At 43.8% G+C, this 18,057-nt stretch overlaps 1 protein-coding gene across 11 annotated transcripts in view; it reads left to right on the top strand.

Annotated features, from left to right (window-relative positions):
• Positions 1-18,057, top strand: part of vps13b (vacuolar protein sorting 13 homolog B) — a 993,302-nt gene that overhangs the window by 60,368 nt on the left and 914,877 nt on the right. For all 11 annotated transcript variants that reach the window (XM_078215655.1, XM_078215652.1, XM_078215654.1 and 8 more), the window contains exon 4: positions 6,981-7,104. In XM_078215655.1, coding sequence (XP_078071781.1) covers positions 6,981-7,104 — 124 coding nt within the window. The remainder of the gene's footprint in view (positions 1-6,980; positions 7,105-18,057) is intronic.

An 18,057-nucleotide genomic window follows, 5' to 3' on the forward strand; every position in this document is an offset into this window, starting at 1 on the left:
TGCCCCATGCCCGATGGGCAGTGTCAATCTACCCCCTGCGTATTAGCACTTTGCCCCTTGGGCAGTGTCATGGGGCATAGGCTGGCACTGCCAGGGTGCCAATGCCCAGGGTCACTCGCCCCACCACACAACCCTCAATTGTCCCCCCCTTTCACTCCAGTGGGGTCAGGCTATGGGGCGGATGCTAGTGGGCCTACTGGCATGAACCACCCTGGCGGGGTGGGGTGGGGGTGGGGGGGGGGGGGGGAATAGCAGATGCTGCTGGAAATCTGACGGTGGGAGGCGCTAGCGGGGTGCAAATGTGCGCGTGAACCCCGCGATTCGGCCGATGTGAGAATCTCCCAGCCTACTGCGCTAAAAATTAGAGCAGCGGGATGGGAGAATCATGGCTGTTACTTTTGAGGTATTTTGGTAATGTTAATTGTGAATCAAATGTTGAAGATCTGTATTAAAGTTTGTAATTCACTCCAACACTGTATACTAGGTTGCATAACGTTTGATCTTTGAGCCAAAGTTCTCAGACTTTTTTTGTACTGAAGCATTTGGTTGTACTTAAATGGAAAAGGAAGTCAGAGGGGCATAGCTTAATTTCGTAATAGTGATCTAACATTAACTCCCTCGTGTCTTTTTGGGTATTGCAATGATCTAATTGATTGGCGGAGACTTAATTTGCATTACATAGGTGATAATTTTCTTTTGTAGAATCAGGTGGTGCCAGAGGACTGGAGAATTGCAAATGTTACACCCTTTATGTATTTCTAAGTCACCATCTAAGTGACCTGGAAATATATTGCAGTTCATTGTTGCTGAGTCAAAATCCTGCAATTCCCTCCCCAACAACACTATGGGTGTACCTATGGGCATGATGTGGAGATGCCGGCGTTGGACTGGGGTAAACACAGTAAGGAGTCTAACAACACCAGGTTAAAGTCCAACAGGTTTATTTGGTAGCAAACGCTACTGGCTTTCGGAGCGCTGTTCCTTCGTCAGGTGAGTGGGAGTTCTAATGTACCTATGGGCTGCATGGTGGCACAGTGGTCAGCATTGCTGCCTCAAAGCGCCAGGGAACCGGGTTCAATTCCCGGCTTAGGCCATTGTCTGTGTGGAATCTGCATGTTATCCCCGTGTCTGCATCTGTTTCCTCCGGGTGCTCTGGTTTCCTCCCACAGTCTGAAAGACATGCTGGTTAGGTGCATTGACCTTGCTAAATTCTCCCTCAGTGTACCCAAACAGGCGCTGGAGTGTGTGACCAGGGGATTGTCACAGTAACTTCATTGCAGTGTTAATGTAAGCTTATTTGTGACGCTAATAAATAAACTTAAATAAACCTAAACTTAAACCTAGACCTCAGGAAATGTAATGGTTGAAGAAGGCAGCTTACCACACCTTCTCGAGGGCATCTGAGAATGGGCAATAAATGCTGGTCTGGCCAGCGACATCCACATCCCATAACTGAATTTTAAAAAAGCCCTATAAGCCCAGCAGCTACCTGCCAGTTCAACTTTGGTGTTGGCCAAACTTTTATTGATGATAGTTCGGGATAAAATCAATAGTTATTTGGAGAAAATGCAGGTTTACTAACAAAAACCAGATAATACTTGTTGAGGGCAAATTATATTTAACTAACTTGCTTGAGTTTTTTTTTGAGATAAGCGAGGGCTGATTGGGGTAATGCTATTGATGTGGTGTGCATGGACTTCCAAAGAAACATTGAAAAATAGAAACATAGAAGATAGGAGCAGGAGGAGGCCATTTGGCCCTTCGTGCCTGCTCCGCCATTCATTACGATCATGGCTGATCATCCAGCCTAATCCTGCTTTCTCCCCATAACCTTTGATCCCATTCACCCCAAGTGCGATATCCAGCCGCCTTTTGAATACAGTCAATGTTTTGGCATCAACTACTTCCTGTGGTAATGAATTCCACAGGCTCACCACTCTTTGGGTGAAGAAATGTCTCCGCACCTCTGTCCTAAATGGTCTACCCTGAATCCTCAGACTGTGACCCCTGGTTCTGGATTTCTTCTCTCTCTCTCTCTCCCTCCCCCCCCCCCCCCCCCGCTCCCCCAAGTCTCTGAGAGTCCCCCCTCATTCATCTGAACTGCAGCGAAAACAATCCTAACCTCGTCAATTGCTCCTCGTACATCAGTGCCGCCATCCCCGGAATCAGCCTGGTAAACCTTCCCTGCACTCCCTCGAGAGCAAGAACATCCTTCCTCAGAAAAGGAGTCCAAAACTGCACACAATACTCAAGGTGTGGCCTCACCAAGGCCCTGTACACTTGCAACAACACATCCCTGCTCCTGTATTCGAAACCTCTCGCAACAAAGGTCAACATGCCATTTGCCTTCTTTACTTCCTGCTGCACCTGCATGCTTACCTTCAGTGACTGGTGCATAAGGACACCCAGGTCTCGTTGCACACTCCCCTCTCCCAATTTACAGCCATTCAAGTAGTAATCTGCCGCCTTGTTTTTGTTTCCAAAGTGAATAACCTCACATTTATCCAACTTATACTGCATCTGCCATTGATTTACCCACTCACCCAACCTATCTATATCATTCTGAAGGATCTCTGCATCCGCGTCACAGTTCACCCTCCCACCCAACTTGGTATCATCTGCAAATTTTGAGATGTTACATTTTGTTCCCTCATCCAAATCACTATTTGAACGTCATGATTGGCTAGCATTTCAAGGACATGTGATGAAGTGCTGCACAACAGACTTGTGAGCAAAGTTAGAGCTTGTGAAATAAAAGAAGGGACAATAGCAGCATGGATACAAAATTGACTGACATGAAACACTTGTGGTGAGTGGTTGTTTTTCTGACTGGGGTAAGATTTATAATGGAGTTCCCCAGGGGTTGGCTTTGGGACTCCTCTTCCTGATAATTAATGATCTAGAGACCTTGGTGTGCAGGACACAAATTCAAAATGTGCAGAAACATGTAAGTATTGTGAACCATGAGAAGGATGATCTGTAGATCTTCAAAAGGACACAGATAAGTTGGTGGAATGGGCGGGGAAGTGGCAGATGAAATTTAATTCAAGTGTCTGAAGTGATCCATTTTGGTAGGAAGAATACAGTGAGACAATTAAGGAACAGAGGGACTGATGTGTATATGTGCATGAATCATTGAAGCTGGCAGGACAGGTTGAGAGGACAATTAATAAATTGGCATCCTGGGTTTTAACCAGTGGAGTACAAAAGCAAAGCAGTTCCTTTAGACCTTTATAAAAACTGGTTCAGTCTAAAGTGGAGTATTGCATCCAGTTCTGGGCACCACACTTTAGGAAGCATATGAAGGCATTAAAGAGGGTGCAGGATAGATTTGCATGAATGATGTTCCAGGGGTGAGGAAGTTAAGTTATGTAGAAAGATTGGAAAAGTTGGGGCTGTTCCCCTTGGAGAAGAGAAGGTTGAGAAGAAAATTGATACAAGTATTCAACAACATGAAGGCACTGGACAGAGTAGATAGGGAGAAATCTTTCCCATTGGTGGAAACTTTGGGTATCAGATGTCACAGATGGAAGGTAATTGGCAAAAAGAGCAATGGTGGAACAAGGGAAAACATTTTGCCTAACAAATGGTTAGGATCTGGAGTGTATTTCCGCGTAGTGTGTTGGTAGCAAGGCCAATTGAGGCTTTCAAAAGGCAATTGGATAATTATCTGAAAAGGAAAAATGTGCAGGGCCATGGGGAAAAGGTAGGCGAGCGGCACTGGGAGAACTGCTCCTTCAGAGGACCAGCACATACATGACAGGTCAAGCAACATTCCTCTATGCTGTAACCATTCTATGATAATATAACACCTTTCGTGAAGGCAGTTTTTCATGGTGCCTCATAGATTTGAAACCGAGCAAAACAAGTGTATATTAAGAAGGGTGTCGTCTTAAGAAGTGAGGAGATGGAAAGAATTCCAAATCTTAAAAGTCTTGACGGTGAAAGATTAGTAATGATGGGGTGTGATGAGTTGAGGATTCACAAAGCCAAGAGTTGGAACAATGACTAATTTGAGTATCGCTGAGAAAAAGAGACATGCTGTCAAAGCATTTTGTTCCATTTTGTCTTGCACTCATCTAAACAGTTTTCATGAATACCCAATAGTAAAAAGGGAACAACGATTTATACTGCATATGGGGAGAGTACTGATTGGTGGCAACTGGACTCTGGTACAGGTATTGGCATGGAGAATACATCAGGAAACATTCTCTAGTTCATTGCCCATGGAATATTCACCAATCAGTTGACCTACTGGTTTGAATTTAAACACAAACTTGGCAGTTAACTGTTCCCTGTTGTATTCTCTATGGCAGTGTCTCTAACAATCAGAGTCCACTTATAGAGTCATAGAGGTTTACAGCATGGAAACCGGCCCTTCAGCCCAACTTGTCCATACCACCCTTTTGTTTTACCACTAAACTAGCCCCAATTGCCCACGTTTGGTCCATATCCCTCTACACCCATCCTTACCCATGTAACTGTCTCAATGCTTTTTAAAAGACAAAATTGTACTTGCCTCTACTACTACCTCTGGCAGTTCGTTCCAGACACCACCCTCTGTGTGAAAACATTGCCCCTCTGGACCATTTTGTATCTCTCTCCTCTTACCTGAAACCTATGGCCTCTAGTTTTAGACTCCCCTACCTTTGGGAAAAGATATTGATTATCTCGCTGATCCATGCCCCTCATTTTATAGATCTCTATAAAATCACCTCTAAGCCTCCTACGCTCCAGGGAAAAAAGTCCCAGTCTATCCAGCCTCTCCCTATAACTCAAGCCATCAAGTCCTGGTAGCATCCTAGTAAATCTTTTCTACACTCTTTCGAGTTTAATAATATGCTTTCTATAATAAGGTGACCAGAATTGTACACAGTATTCCAAGTATGGCCGTACCAATGTCTTGTACAACTTCAACAAGACATCCCAACTCCTGTATTCAATGTTCTGACCAATGAAACCAAGCATGCCAAATTGCATTCTTCACCACCCTGTCCACCTGTGACTCCACTTGCAAGATAATATGAACCTATACCCCTTGTCAACCAATCAGCACTCTCTTCTCATGCGATATAAATTGTTGTTCCCTTTTTACTGTTGGACATTCCACAAACTTTCCTGTTGAGTGCAAGATTAAAAGATTCAACAATGTCTCTCTTTTTCCAGCAATAATCAAGTTCTGTATGACCAAATGATTAACTTGTTAAGTGGTTGGGAGGAAGTGGCATAGGAGGAAGTCATTGATTTGATGAATTATTGTCACATGTATTAGCATACAGTGAAAAGTATTGTTTCTTGCGCGCTATACAGACAAAGCACACTGTAGGGAAGGAAAGGAGAGCGTGCAGAATGTAGTGTTACAGTCACAGCTAGAGTGTAGAGAAAGATCAACTTAGTGCGCCAAATATGTGAGATATTGAATTAAAGCAATGTTCGAGAATTTAAGAGTTAGGATGAAGTTTTAGAAGCATAGAACGAGAGTAAAAGATAGAATTAGAAGGTATGTTGGGCACAGCTTGCAAGAAGTTGCCTCGCTCCAGCGCCATGGAGATGGGAAGGGAGGATGAGGCGAAGAAGGGATTTGAATAAGCAGGTGACAATTTAGAGGCCTCCATGAGAACATTGGAATAGTTGAATCTGGAAGTGGTATAGTGGTATAGGCATGGATGCTGTTTGATCACAGACACAGAGGTTATTGATTTTAAGGTGGTAGAAGTAAGAGATCTGTGATGAAGATGCTGTGGGTTTACAAACTCTGCATGGGGGTCAGAGGCTGCTGAGATTGTCAACAGTTGGCTTCAGCCTGAACCAGTGCAATGGATGGAGATAAAATCGGGAGTTGAGGGTACAGAGTTTGTGATGGGTGTGCCACAAACAATGGCTCCAATATTCCCATTGTTTAACTGGAGCAATTGGCACATTTTCCACTCTGGATTTATGACGAGTAGCTTAATAACAAAGAGACAGTGGTAGGGTCGAGAGAAGCAGTGAATAGTCAGAGCTGGGTTTCATTCCCATATTTATAGAATCAAATGCCAGATCTTCGGCTGATGTCACTAAAATGTAAGAATGAGTAAGAAGAGGGAGCCAAGGATGGAATCTTGGGGGACTGCTTGTGTCCTGGATTGGCTCATAAATTTAATGGGTGTCATAATTTTCTGGGAGCTGATCCAGAGCTATTCAACTCTGGGGAATACACGTTACCGCATTGTTAAATTGTGTATTAAGAAGTCGACAATTTGTGGCATATGTTATTCTATTTACTACTTCGTGGTTTGACAATATGGGGATTATATCCAATAAAATGCTATACTGACTAACGCAGTTAGTGAAACAAGAGCTAGCTGAGCACTCAAGAATGAGCTTGAAATATGTTAATTTTGTCATATAATGTTCCTGTGAAGCGCATTGGGATGTTTTATTACCTTCAAGGTGCTATGCACATATAACCTGATGGTGATCTGAATGATTAGCTACTATACAAATCGTGACCCTGCTTGAGATCATAGGAATGTCATCTTGGAGTTTAACTGTTCAGAGTTGCATCGCGGAGTCCTGATTGCCTTGGAGCTTTTATTTGGCTGTCTTTTTTCCATCTTGGGGACGGTCATGATTCACATGGCCATGTGCCATGATCTGAATTTTCTAAATGGAATTATTGCAATTCACTGAGCCAGCACATTTTCATTTAGTTAAATGAAAACTGAATTGTAGTTGCTCCAGATGTTCAATAAGACATCTGCCTTGCGTATTATGTCTTATAGATGAGAACATCTCTTCACCTTAGTTACAAGTTTGTGTAAGCAGTGAGTCAAAATTAATTCAGTGGAAACCACTTCTTCATTCTAATTGATGACAAAAACAATCTACTCCAGTTCCATTTAAAAGTTATCTAATAAGTGCATAAATGTATGTAAATGTTTCAGTTGTTGGTAACGATGTTCCCTTAGTGTGGTTTATCTAAATTTATTGTTTTGCAGGATGATCATGAGAGTTGTGGCTCCAGTTCAACAAACCGCAGCACCACCACAGAGAGCATAAAATCATTAGCTAAAACTCGTCGCATCCAGCAAGTGACCTCAGCTGACCCCGACTTACCCCCAGGTGAGTGATGAATGAAGGCATGTGACTGCGGGATGCATTTGAAATTATCCTGTCGAATGCAAATTTAAATAATAGACTTGTAGCCATTCGTAATCTAGAAAATCTTGACAGGAAAAGGGGCAGTGATAATCTTATTGTGATCAGAACTAATTCTTAGATGCCCTAAAGACAAAGGTTTTCAAATATACTTGTTTGTTGACTGACGCTACGACAGGCAGGGAGTGTTTATCCAATGTCTGTTGAATGCAAGCTTATCTTCCTTTTATCTTGTTTCTATTCCCTTAGTCGGAACTGAATGACAAACTCTATGCACATTGAATTTTGTCACAGCTGATTGTTGTTCTAACATAGACCTTACCCACCTGCTGCTGAAACAATGCACGTGAATCCAAGGGTATAAGATTGCACTCATTTCCAAACTGCCCCCTGTTGGTTAGATGCTTTATTGCTGTGGCAGTGCATTGTTTCATAAATGCAGTTCGTCAATTAAACAGAATCGTATCTTCATTCAATACTTTAAAGTCAAAGTTTATTTATTAGTCACAAGTAAGGCTTACATTAACACTGCAATGAAGTTACTGTGAAATTCCCCTAGTTGCCACAGTCCGGCGCCTGTTCGGGTCAATGCACCTAACCAGCACGTCTTTCAGCCTGTGGGAGCACCTGGAGGAAACCCACATAGACACGGGGAGAACATGCAAACTCCACACAGGCAGTGACCCAAGCTGGGAATCGAACCCGGATCCCTGGCGCTGTGAAGCAGCAGTGCTAACCACTGCACCATTGTGCCACCCATGCTTACAATGTTGCATTCTGACAAACATAATTCATCATTAGACTGGTCACAAATAAGCAGTAATGTGCCAACTCACCCAGTAGTTGATGTACTTCACTTTATTAGTGTGGCCTCCTTGTTTGGACATAAAATTTAAAGAAACAAAGATTTATTTGAACAAGAATTAGAAATAGCTAAGTAAACGTTGTAACACATTTGTTTTCTGTTTCTGAGCAGTCTGATCATAAACTGAATTATATAGCTATCAGATAATATTTGTGATTCCTTACATTTATCTATTGCTTCCAGTTAGAAGCACATAAGTGAACATGATCTTCAGATGCTACACATCATAGAATGGTTACAGCATAGAAGGAGGTCATCCGGCTTGTTTTTGCTGTGGTGGATCTCTGACGGAGCAATTTCCCTAGTGCCACCCTTGGTCCTGCCCTTTCTTCCTTTCCAGATAAACTAATTCTCTCTTATGTTCTTATTTATGATTGCCTCAATTGAATGTGCCTCTGCCACATTCATCAGCAGTGCATTCCCGATCCTAACCTGTGAAGAACTTTTCCCTTGCATTAGCATTACTTCTTTTGCCAGTTACCTTAAACGTGTGCCTTTTGGTTCTTGATCCTTCAACTAATGGGAATGGTTTGTCCCTATCAACCCTGTCCAGACATCTCTTTTGACCCAGTGACCCAGTATATAGAGGAGTATGCGGGATGTAGGAAGGAGCTTAAGAAGGAAATTAGGAGAGCGAGAAGGGGTCATGAGAAGACCTTGGCGGGTAAGATTAAGGAGAATCCCAAGGCTTTCTACAAATATGTCAAGAGTAAAAGGATGAGATGTGAAGGCATAGGACCCTTAAAAGGTGAAGGGGGAAAAGTTTGTGCGGAACCGTTAGAAATGGCGGAGCTGCTTAATGAATACTTTACCTCGGTATTCACGGTGGAAAGGGATCTGGGTGGTTGTACTGCTGGTTTGCGGTGGACAGAAAGGATCGAGCATGTGGACATAAAGAAAGAGGATGTGTTGGAACTATTGAATGGCATCAAGGTTGGTAAGTCGCCGGGACCGGATGGGATGTACCGCAGGTTACTGTGGGAGGCGAGGGAGGAGATTGCGGAGTCTTTGGCGATGATCTTTGCATCGTGGATGGAGACGGGAGAGGTTCCGGAGGATTGGAGGATTGCAGATGTGGTCCCTATATTCAAGAAAGGGAACAGGGACAGCCCGGGAAATTACCGACCGGTGAGTCTAACCTCAGTGGTTGGTAAGTTGATGGAGAGGATCCTGAGAGACAGGATTTATGATCATCTAGAGAAGTTTAGTATGATCAAAAGTAGTCAGCACGGCTTTGTCAAGGGCAGGTCGTGCCTTACGAGCCTGGTTGAGTTCTTTGAAAATGTGACCAAACACATTGACGAAGGAAGAGCGGTGGATGTGGTCTATATGGACTTCAGCAAGGCGTTCGATAAGGTCCCCCATGCAAGACTTCTTGAGAAAGTGAGAGGGCATGGGATCCAAGGGGCTGTTGCCTTGTGGATCCAGAACTGGCTTGCCTGCAGAAGGCAGAGAGTGGCTGTGGAGGGGTCTTTCTCTGCATGGAGGTCAGTGACCAGTGGAGTGCCCCAGGGATCTGTTCTGGGACCCTTGCTGTTTGTCATTTTCATAAATGACCTGGATGAGGAAGTGGAGGGATGGGTTGGTAAGTTTGCTGACGACACCAAGGTAGGTGGTGTTGTGGATAGTTTGGAGGGATGTCAGAAGTTGCAGCGAGACATAGATAGAATGCAAGACTGGGCGGAGAAGTGGCAGATGGACTTCAACCCGGATAAGTGTGTGGTGATCCATTTTGGCAGATCCAATGGGATGAAGCAGCAGTATAATATGAAGGGTACCATTCTTAGCAGTGTAGAGGATCAGAAGGACCTTGGGGTGCGGGTCCATAGGACTCTTAAATCGGCCTCGCAGGTGGAGGATGCGGTCAAGAAGGCGTACGGCGTACTAGCCTTCATTAATCGAGGGATTGAGTTTAGGAGTCGGGAGATAATGCTGCAGCTTTATAGGACCCTGGTTAGACCCCACTTGGAGTACTGCGCGCAGTTCTGGTCACCTCATTACAGGAAAGATGTTGAAGCCATTGAAAGGGTGCAGAGGAGATTTACAAGGATGTTGCCTGGATTGGGGGGCATGCCTTATGAGGATAGGTTGAGGGAGCTTGGTCTCTTCTCCCTGGAGAGACGAAGGATGAGAGGTGACCTGATAGAGGTTTACAAGATGTTGAGAGGTCTGGATAGGGTGGACTCTCAGAGGCTATTTCCAAGGGCTGAAATGGTTGCTACGAGAGGACACAGGTTTAAGGTGCTGGGGGGTAGGTACAGAGGAGATGTCAGGGGTAAGTTTTTCACTCAGAGGGTGGTGGGTGAGTGGAATCGGCTGACGTCGGTGGTGGTGGAGGCAAACTCGTTGGGGTCTTTTAAGAGACTTCTGGATGAGTACATGGGATTTAATGGGATTGAGGGCTATAGATAGGCCTAGAGGTAGGGATATGATCGGCGCAACTTGTGGGCCGAAGGGCCTGTTTGTGCTGTGGCTTTCTATGTTCTATGTTCTATATGACACTGAACGAGCAGTAATATAGTTCTAAATCAAAATGGCGCACGATTTGGAGGGGAACTTACAGATTATGACATTCCAATATGTATTCCACCCTGTTCTTTTGGTGGTAAAGTTTGGAAGTGAGCTTGCTGGCAATGGGGTATGATTGGCACTGGCTTAATCCCTTGGCAATGATGGGTTGCTAATTAGGCTCAAATAAGTTCCCACAGAGGAGAAAAATGGTGATGTTGAGATCTTCCCAATAGTGGACAACCTGCTGAGGCTGAACATGTGAATCAGGAGCAGGAGTCGGCCATTTGGCCCTCATGCCTGCTCCAACATTCAATAAGTTTGGGTCCTCTGCTATTTGTGATTTTTATCAATGACTTGGAGGAGGGGGCTGAAGGGTGGGTCAGTAAATTTGCTGATGACACCAAGATTGGTGGAGTAGTGGATGAGGTGGAGGGCTGTTGTCGGCTGCAAATTGATGGGATGCAGAGCTGGGCCGAAAAATGGCAGATGGAGTTTAACCCTGATAAATGTGAGGTGATTCATTTTGGTAGGACAAATTTTAATGCGGATTACACGGTCAACGGCAGGGTTCTGAGGAATGTGGAGGAACAGAGAGATCTTGGGGTTCATATCCACAGATCTCTGAAGGTTGCCACTCAAATGGATAGAGCCGTGAAGAAGGCCTATAGTGTGTTAGTGTTTATTAACGGGGGGTTTGAGTTTAAGAGCTGTGGGGTTATGCTGCAACTGTACAGGACCTTGGTGAGACCACATTTGGAATATTGTGTGCAGTTCTGGTCACCTCACTATAAGAAGGATGTGGAAGCATTGGAAAGAGTGCAAAGGAGATTTACCAGGATGCTGCCTGGTTTGGAGGGTAGGTCTTATGAGGAAAGGTTGAGGGAGCGAGGGCTTTTCTCTTTAGAGCGGAGGAGGATGAGAGGCGACTTAATAGAGGTTTATAAGATGATGAGGGGGATAGATAGAGTGGACGTTTAGAGACTATTTCCTCGGGTGGATGTAGCTATTACTCGGGGGCATAACTATAAGATTTATGGTGAGAGATATAGGAGGGATGTCCGAGGTAGGTTCTTTACTCAGAGAGTGGTTGGGGTGTGGAATAGACTGCCTGCTTTGATAGTGGAGTCAGACACCTTAGGAACTTTCAAGCGGTTATTGGATAGGCACGTGGAGCACACCAGAATGATAGGGAGTGGGATAGCTTGATCTTGGTTTCGGACAAAGCTCGGCACAACATCGAGGGCTGAAGGGCCTGTACTGTGCTGTACTGTTCTATGTTCTATTACGTTCATGGCTGCTCTGATTGTGGCCTACCTCTACATTCCTTTCTCTGTGGATGGCACAGTAGAAGTGGTTTTGCACTGCTGCTTCACAGCGCCAAGGACCCGGGTTCAATTCCCACCTTGGGTCACTGTCTGTGTGGAGTTTGCACGTTCTCCCCGTGTCTGCGTGGGTTTCCTCCGGTGCTCCAGTTTCCTCCCACATTATGAAAGATGTGCTGGTTAGGCGCATTGACCCGAACAGGCGCCGGACTGTGGCGACTAGGGGAATTTCACAGTAACTCCATTGCAGTGTTAATGTAAGCCTTACTTGTGACTAATAAATAAGCTTTTCTACTAATAATTTTTTTCAGATAAAGCTCGGCACAACATCGTGGGCCGAAGGGCCTGTTCTGTGCTGTTCTGTTCTATGTTCTAAATAACTCCCTTATCAATCACAAAGATCTATCTAACTCAGTCTTAAAACTATTCATTGATCCTGCTTCCACTCCTCTCTGGGAAGAGAATGCCCCAGACTAATGTCCCTCTGAGAGAAAAAAAATCTTCCATTTTTGTCTTAAACGAGAAACCCCTTCTTTTGCTGTGTTCCATAGTTCTGGGCTCTCCCATAAGGGGAAATATCATCTCACCATCCACCCTGTCAAGTTCCCTCAGGATCTTAAATATTACTGTAAGATCACTTCCATTCTTCTAAACACCTGGAAGCTGCCTCCTGGCATTAGGCTAGGGGGGCAGTGAGGCCTCCAGCAAGGCTACTCCCTCTGCACTGATATGTTGGCAGCTGTGGCAGCACTTACTTTTGACATTGTTCCATCTTGAGGCACCCTCGTCTTGGCAACATGTATCTCTCCTGGTAGGGCTGCCAGTCGGACATCACTGGAAGACCTCATATTGGGTGTGCTGGTTCCCTGGTCCACTCGCTGTCCTTAATTTGACGAGGCTCTAGGCGGTGACTTCTTGATTGCCTGCCTCTAAGAAGGTCATGATCGAGGTCCCATCAAGTCACTTTTTGGGTTCCTGACTCAGAATTGAGTCCAAAGTTGGGCCCTGAGAATTGCTGCTAAATCTGGCTGATTAACTGTTCTTAGCGCAGTGACTAATAAATGTTTCCAGCATGGTTGATTTTTGTTAATCATTTCCTTCGATATGCAGCAGCCATTGTTCTCGATCAGGATTGGCGATCTCTTTGTGAACTTCTGAAATTTGTTCCAGATCCTTATTACCAATCTAAAGTTGCAATCCAATGTAGTTCAATCCAGTACTAACCAAGATTTTCCTGACGGGCCACAGCCTTTTGTTGCAGAATCGAGATCTGAAGTATTTAGACACTGTTGATTAGAATAATGATTCCACACATTTCTCTGTCTGTATCTGAGGGTCTCAATGACCAATTATTAGGCTGTGGATAAACCATAATAATATTTACAATCGAAGTGGGTCCCATTCTTGCGAACTTAGGAACGATTTCTGGTTCTGGCATTACCACAATGGAAAAGGGAAGTTCGATCGCATTTCCCCCTTTTCCATAAATGACTGTGCACATCCCAATGAGAGGGCAATTTGGAAACATGGCTGTGACGTTCCGGTTCTTCAGATAACTTTGCTGAACCAGTTTCAGGAGTGTGGGCTTGAGTGCAATCTGTGGGTATTTGTGAAACTTGGGTGAGTACTTGTTTGCTGTGGTATCTTTTAACTGCTGCTGCATAACCCGGGAAAACTCTGGAAGATGTGGGTGGAAACTGAAAATTAATCCCTCCTTATGTTTTGGGAATGTGCAGTAACGTCTCATGCTGATCTGATATTGCTTCGCTAGTAGGATCTTCTATCACCACCAACAAACGGATATGGTTCCCAGTCCTGGCCTTGCCTCATAAAGAGCCTATTTTTCTTAAAGGGTTTCCAAGATCTGGAATTCAGCTGTGTAGTTAACAGTTCATTTTTCTGTAATTAATAACAGTTCTTCATTTGTGTAGCTTCCACACGAGACCATGTTTTGAATTCTTTCCTCGTATCTTTCTCCTGTTAGCTGCAGTAATTTTCTTTCTTCTGCGATTGTTCTGTTTTACTTTGATAATTTTACTAGTTTAGCAGCATGTTCTACATTTTAAATCTTTTCTTTACGATAAAGCTTCTGATGCTTTTTCAGTTTTGTTCTTTTCACTTCTCATTCCTCCATTCGAATCTCTGACCTTGGAGCATGGCCCTTACTTTGACAAAAAATATTGCATTTCATGAGAAGTATCGGGCGTTATTACCCTGATTTGAAGTTTCCGTCCTTGTTTCTCTGCCAACTCCATAAATCCCTTGTGGTGGCTGAATTTAATTACTGCACATCTGCCATCAGGCCCTGTCAGCACAAGGCTGTCACCATTAGTGTATGCGCTGTTCATGTGTTGTACAACTTAAACTGCTTGGCGTGTTTCAGACTTTGATAAAGGCTGCTGGTAAATGTTTGTTACAAAATATTAATTCTGAAAGAAAGGAAATCATTGCTTATTATACAAGTATGTTTACAGTTTACTTTACACTCATAACACCATGCAGTTCATGATTTTTGGACTTGGTAGACCAAAGTATAGGACGTGACAGCTAGTTTTTTTCCACGTGTGCCAGTGCCATAGATTCTGCATTCATTTATAAGCTTGATGCTTAATGTGACTCGAATGCAGTCCCTGGCTATTATCTGACATCATTGCAGCTAAAACAAAAGGCATTTTGAACTGAAGCCCTGTCTGTCCTCACAGATAGTTGTTAAATAAAATCCATTGAACTATTTCAAAGAAGAGCGGAGGAGAACTCATTGGTATTCCGGCCAATATTTATCCCTCAACCAGTATCGCTGAAACGGATTAGCTGGTGATTATCACACTGCTGTTTGTGGAGCATTGCTGTGCGTAAATTGCCGCTGCGTTTTCTACCTAACAACAGTTACAGTTTATATAGTACTTAATCGCTTTAATGGACTTTGGGATGCCCTGAGGTCAAGAATGGCACAATATAAATGCAAGTTTTCTGCTTTAAGGATTCAGGACATCAGGACTGAGTTGACCTGCAGATTAAGTATGATAGATTTGCATTTCATTAAGAAGCTACATGCTGAGGAGTTGTGCAACAGTTGTGGTAGAAACTGATAATTCTTTTTGAATAGAATATATATGAAATGCCAGTTAACCCACAGACCACAATCAGTAAGAATAGGTAACAACACCTCCTCCACGATTATCCTCAACACCGGTGCCCCACAAGGCTGTGTCCTCAGCCCCTTACTATACTCCTTATACACTTTGGCATGGCCAAACTCCCCTCCAACTCCATTTTTAAGTTTGTTGGTGACACCATTGTTGTGAATCAGAACTCAAACAATGATGAGGTGGAGTACAGGAAAGAGATAAAGAATCTGGTGAAATGGTGCGACAATAATCTCTCCCTCAATGTCAGTAAAATGAAGGAGATAGTCATCGTCTTCAAGAAACGTAGTGGAGAACATGCTCCAATACATCAATGGTGATGAAGTGGAAATGGTCGAGAGCTTCAATTTTCTGGGTGTTCAGATCACCAATAATCTGTTCTGGTCCCTCCACGCTATAGTTAAGAAAGCTCACCAACGCCTCTACTTTCAAGTTTATTTATTAGTGTCACAAGAAGGCTTACATGAACACTGCAATGAAGTTACCTTGAAAATCCCCTAGTCTCCACACTCCGGTGTCTGTTTGGGTACACTGAGGGAGAACTTAGGTGCCAATGCACCTAACCAGCACATCTTTCGGACTGTGGGAGGAAACCGGAGCACCCAGAGGAAACCCACGCAGACACGAGGAGAACGTGCAGACTCAGCATAGACAGTGACCCAAGGGAACCTTGGCCCCTGGCACTGTGAGGCAGCAGTGCTAACCAGTGTGCTATCGTACTGCCTTCTCAGAAGGCTAGGGAATTCAGATTGTCCACGGCTCTCACCAGTTACTACAGATGCACCATAGAAAGCAGCCTTTCTGGTTGCATCACAGCTTTGTATGGCTCCTGCTCTGACCAAGACTGTAAGAAACTACAAAGGGTTGTGAATGTAGCAAAGTCCTTCATGCAAACCAGCCTCCTGTCCACTGACTCCATCTGCACTTCCTGCTGCCTCAGGAAAGCAGCTAGCATAATCCAGGACCCCATGCACCCTCGATATGCTCTCTTCCACCTTTTGGGCGGCATGTTGGTAGAGTGGTTAGCACTGCTGCCTCTCACAGTGCCAGAGACTTGGGTTCAATTCCAGCCTTGGGTGACTGTGGAGTTTGCACGTTCTTCCCGTGTCTGCATGGTTTCCTTGGGTTGCTCCAGTTTCCTCCCACAGTCCAAAGATGTGCAGGTTAGATGGATTGGCCATGCTAAATTGTCCATTAGTGTCACAGGGACTAGCAGAATTAATATATGGGGATACGGGAATAGGCCTGGGTGGGATTATTGTCGGTGCAGGCTCGATGGGCCGAGTGGGCTCCTCCTGCACTGTAGGGATTCGATGATTCTTCTGTAGGGAGATAGAAGCCTGAAAACAGCTACCAACTGACTCAAGAACAGCTTATTCCCTACTGTCATTAGACTTTTGAATCGTCCTATCGCATATTAAGCTGATTTTTCTCTTCACTCTATCAGTAACTGCAACACTATATTCTGGACCCTATCCTTTCCTTCTCTCCTATGTACTCTATGAACGTTAGGTTTTGTCTGTATAGCGCGCAAGAAACAATACTTTTCATTGTATCCCAATACATGTGACAAATCAATTCAAAAATAATCTTGCTGGAATATGCTCCTGGTACTCACTTCAGGACCAGTATTAACTTTAACTGTTCTCTTCCTTTTTATATACTTATAAAAGCTCTTACAATCTGTTTTTGTATTACTGGCTGGTTTAGACAGGATAGATGCAAGGAGGATGTTCCCTGCATGGTAGGGGAGTCCAGAACCAGGGGTCACAGTCTGAGGATTCAGGGAAGACCACTTAGGATGGAGATGAGGAGACATTTCTTCACCTAAAGAGTGGTGAGCCTGTGGAATTCATTACCACACAAAGTAGTTGATGCCAAAACATTGAATGTATTCTAGAGGCGGCTGGATATAGCACTTGGGGCAAATGGGATCGAAGGTTATGGGGAGAAAGCAGGATTCGTCTATTGAGTTGGACGATCAGCCATGATCATAATAAATGGGGGAACAGATTCGAGGGGCCAAATGGCCTCCTCCTGCTCCGATCTTCTATGTTACTCTCATATTCTATGCCTTTCCATTTCACCAACTTTTTGGTTGCCCCTTGTTCTCTAAAACATTCATAATCCTCAGACTTGATGTTTTTTGCAATATTGTAAGCCCCTTCTTTTAATCTAATTCTATCCCTAACTTCCTGGGTGAGCCACGGGTGGGTCTTTCTGATTGAATTTTTGTTTTTCTATAGAATGTGTTTTTGTTGGACATTTTGAATTGTTTCTTTTAAATGCTTCGCACTGTTCATTTACCTCAATACCTTTTAGTCTACACAATTTACCGTAGCCAGTTCTACCCTCATACCAATGTAATTGGCTTTGCTTCAGTTTGAAATTCTTGTTTGTGATTGGAGTACGTCGAAACATAACATGGAATTCAATGGTATTGTGATCACTATTTTCCAGTGGATCTTTTACGACGACATTACGAATGAACCCTGCTTCATTGCAGAATACTAGATCTAAGATAGCTTCATCCCTTGTTGGTTACAAAATGTATTGGTCCAAGGACTATCATAAAACCTTCCCTCAAATTCGTCTTCTAGACCACTCTTGCCGATTTGATTGTTCCATTCTATATGAAGATTGCTTTTGTTGCGAGCTCCAATAATGTTTTGCTTCGTGCCCTGTCCAATGGTATAACTCCTGTTTAGGGGGTGTATAAAATGCTCTGATCAGTGTGTCCTGATTCTGGCTATTACTAATTTCCACCCATACTGATTCTACTTTATGATCTTCTGATGTTAAATCCCTTCTCTCTAAAGCCCAATAAAATCCTTTACTTTCATGGCAATATTCCATCCTCCTGTACAATTCTGCAATATTGTGTACCCTGGAGTATTTATTTCCCAACCGTTGTCACCTTGTGACCATGCCTCTGTTATTGTGATTTAGGACAAAATCATTTGCTTCTATTTGTGCTATGTTCATCTATCTCATTGCAGATGCTTCACATATTAAGGTGAAGGATTTCTAATTTCATTTTTTACTACCTTATTTGTTGAAGTACAACTCTCTG

The sequence above is a fragment of the Mustelus asterias genome, chromosome 7 (genome assembly GCF_964213995.1).
Source record: "Mustelus asterias chromosome 7, sMusAst1.hap1.1, whole genome shotgun sequence".
Classification (NCBI taxonomy): Eukaryota; Metazoa; Chordata; class Chondrichthyes; order Carcharhiniformes; family Triakidae; genus Mustelus; species Mustelus asterias.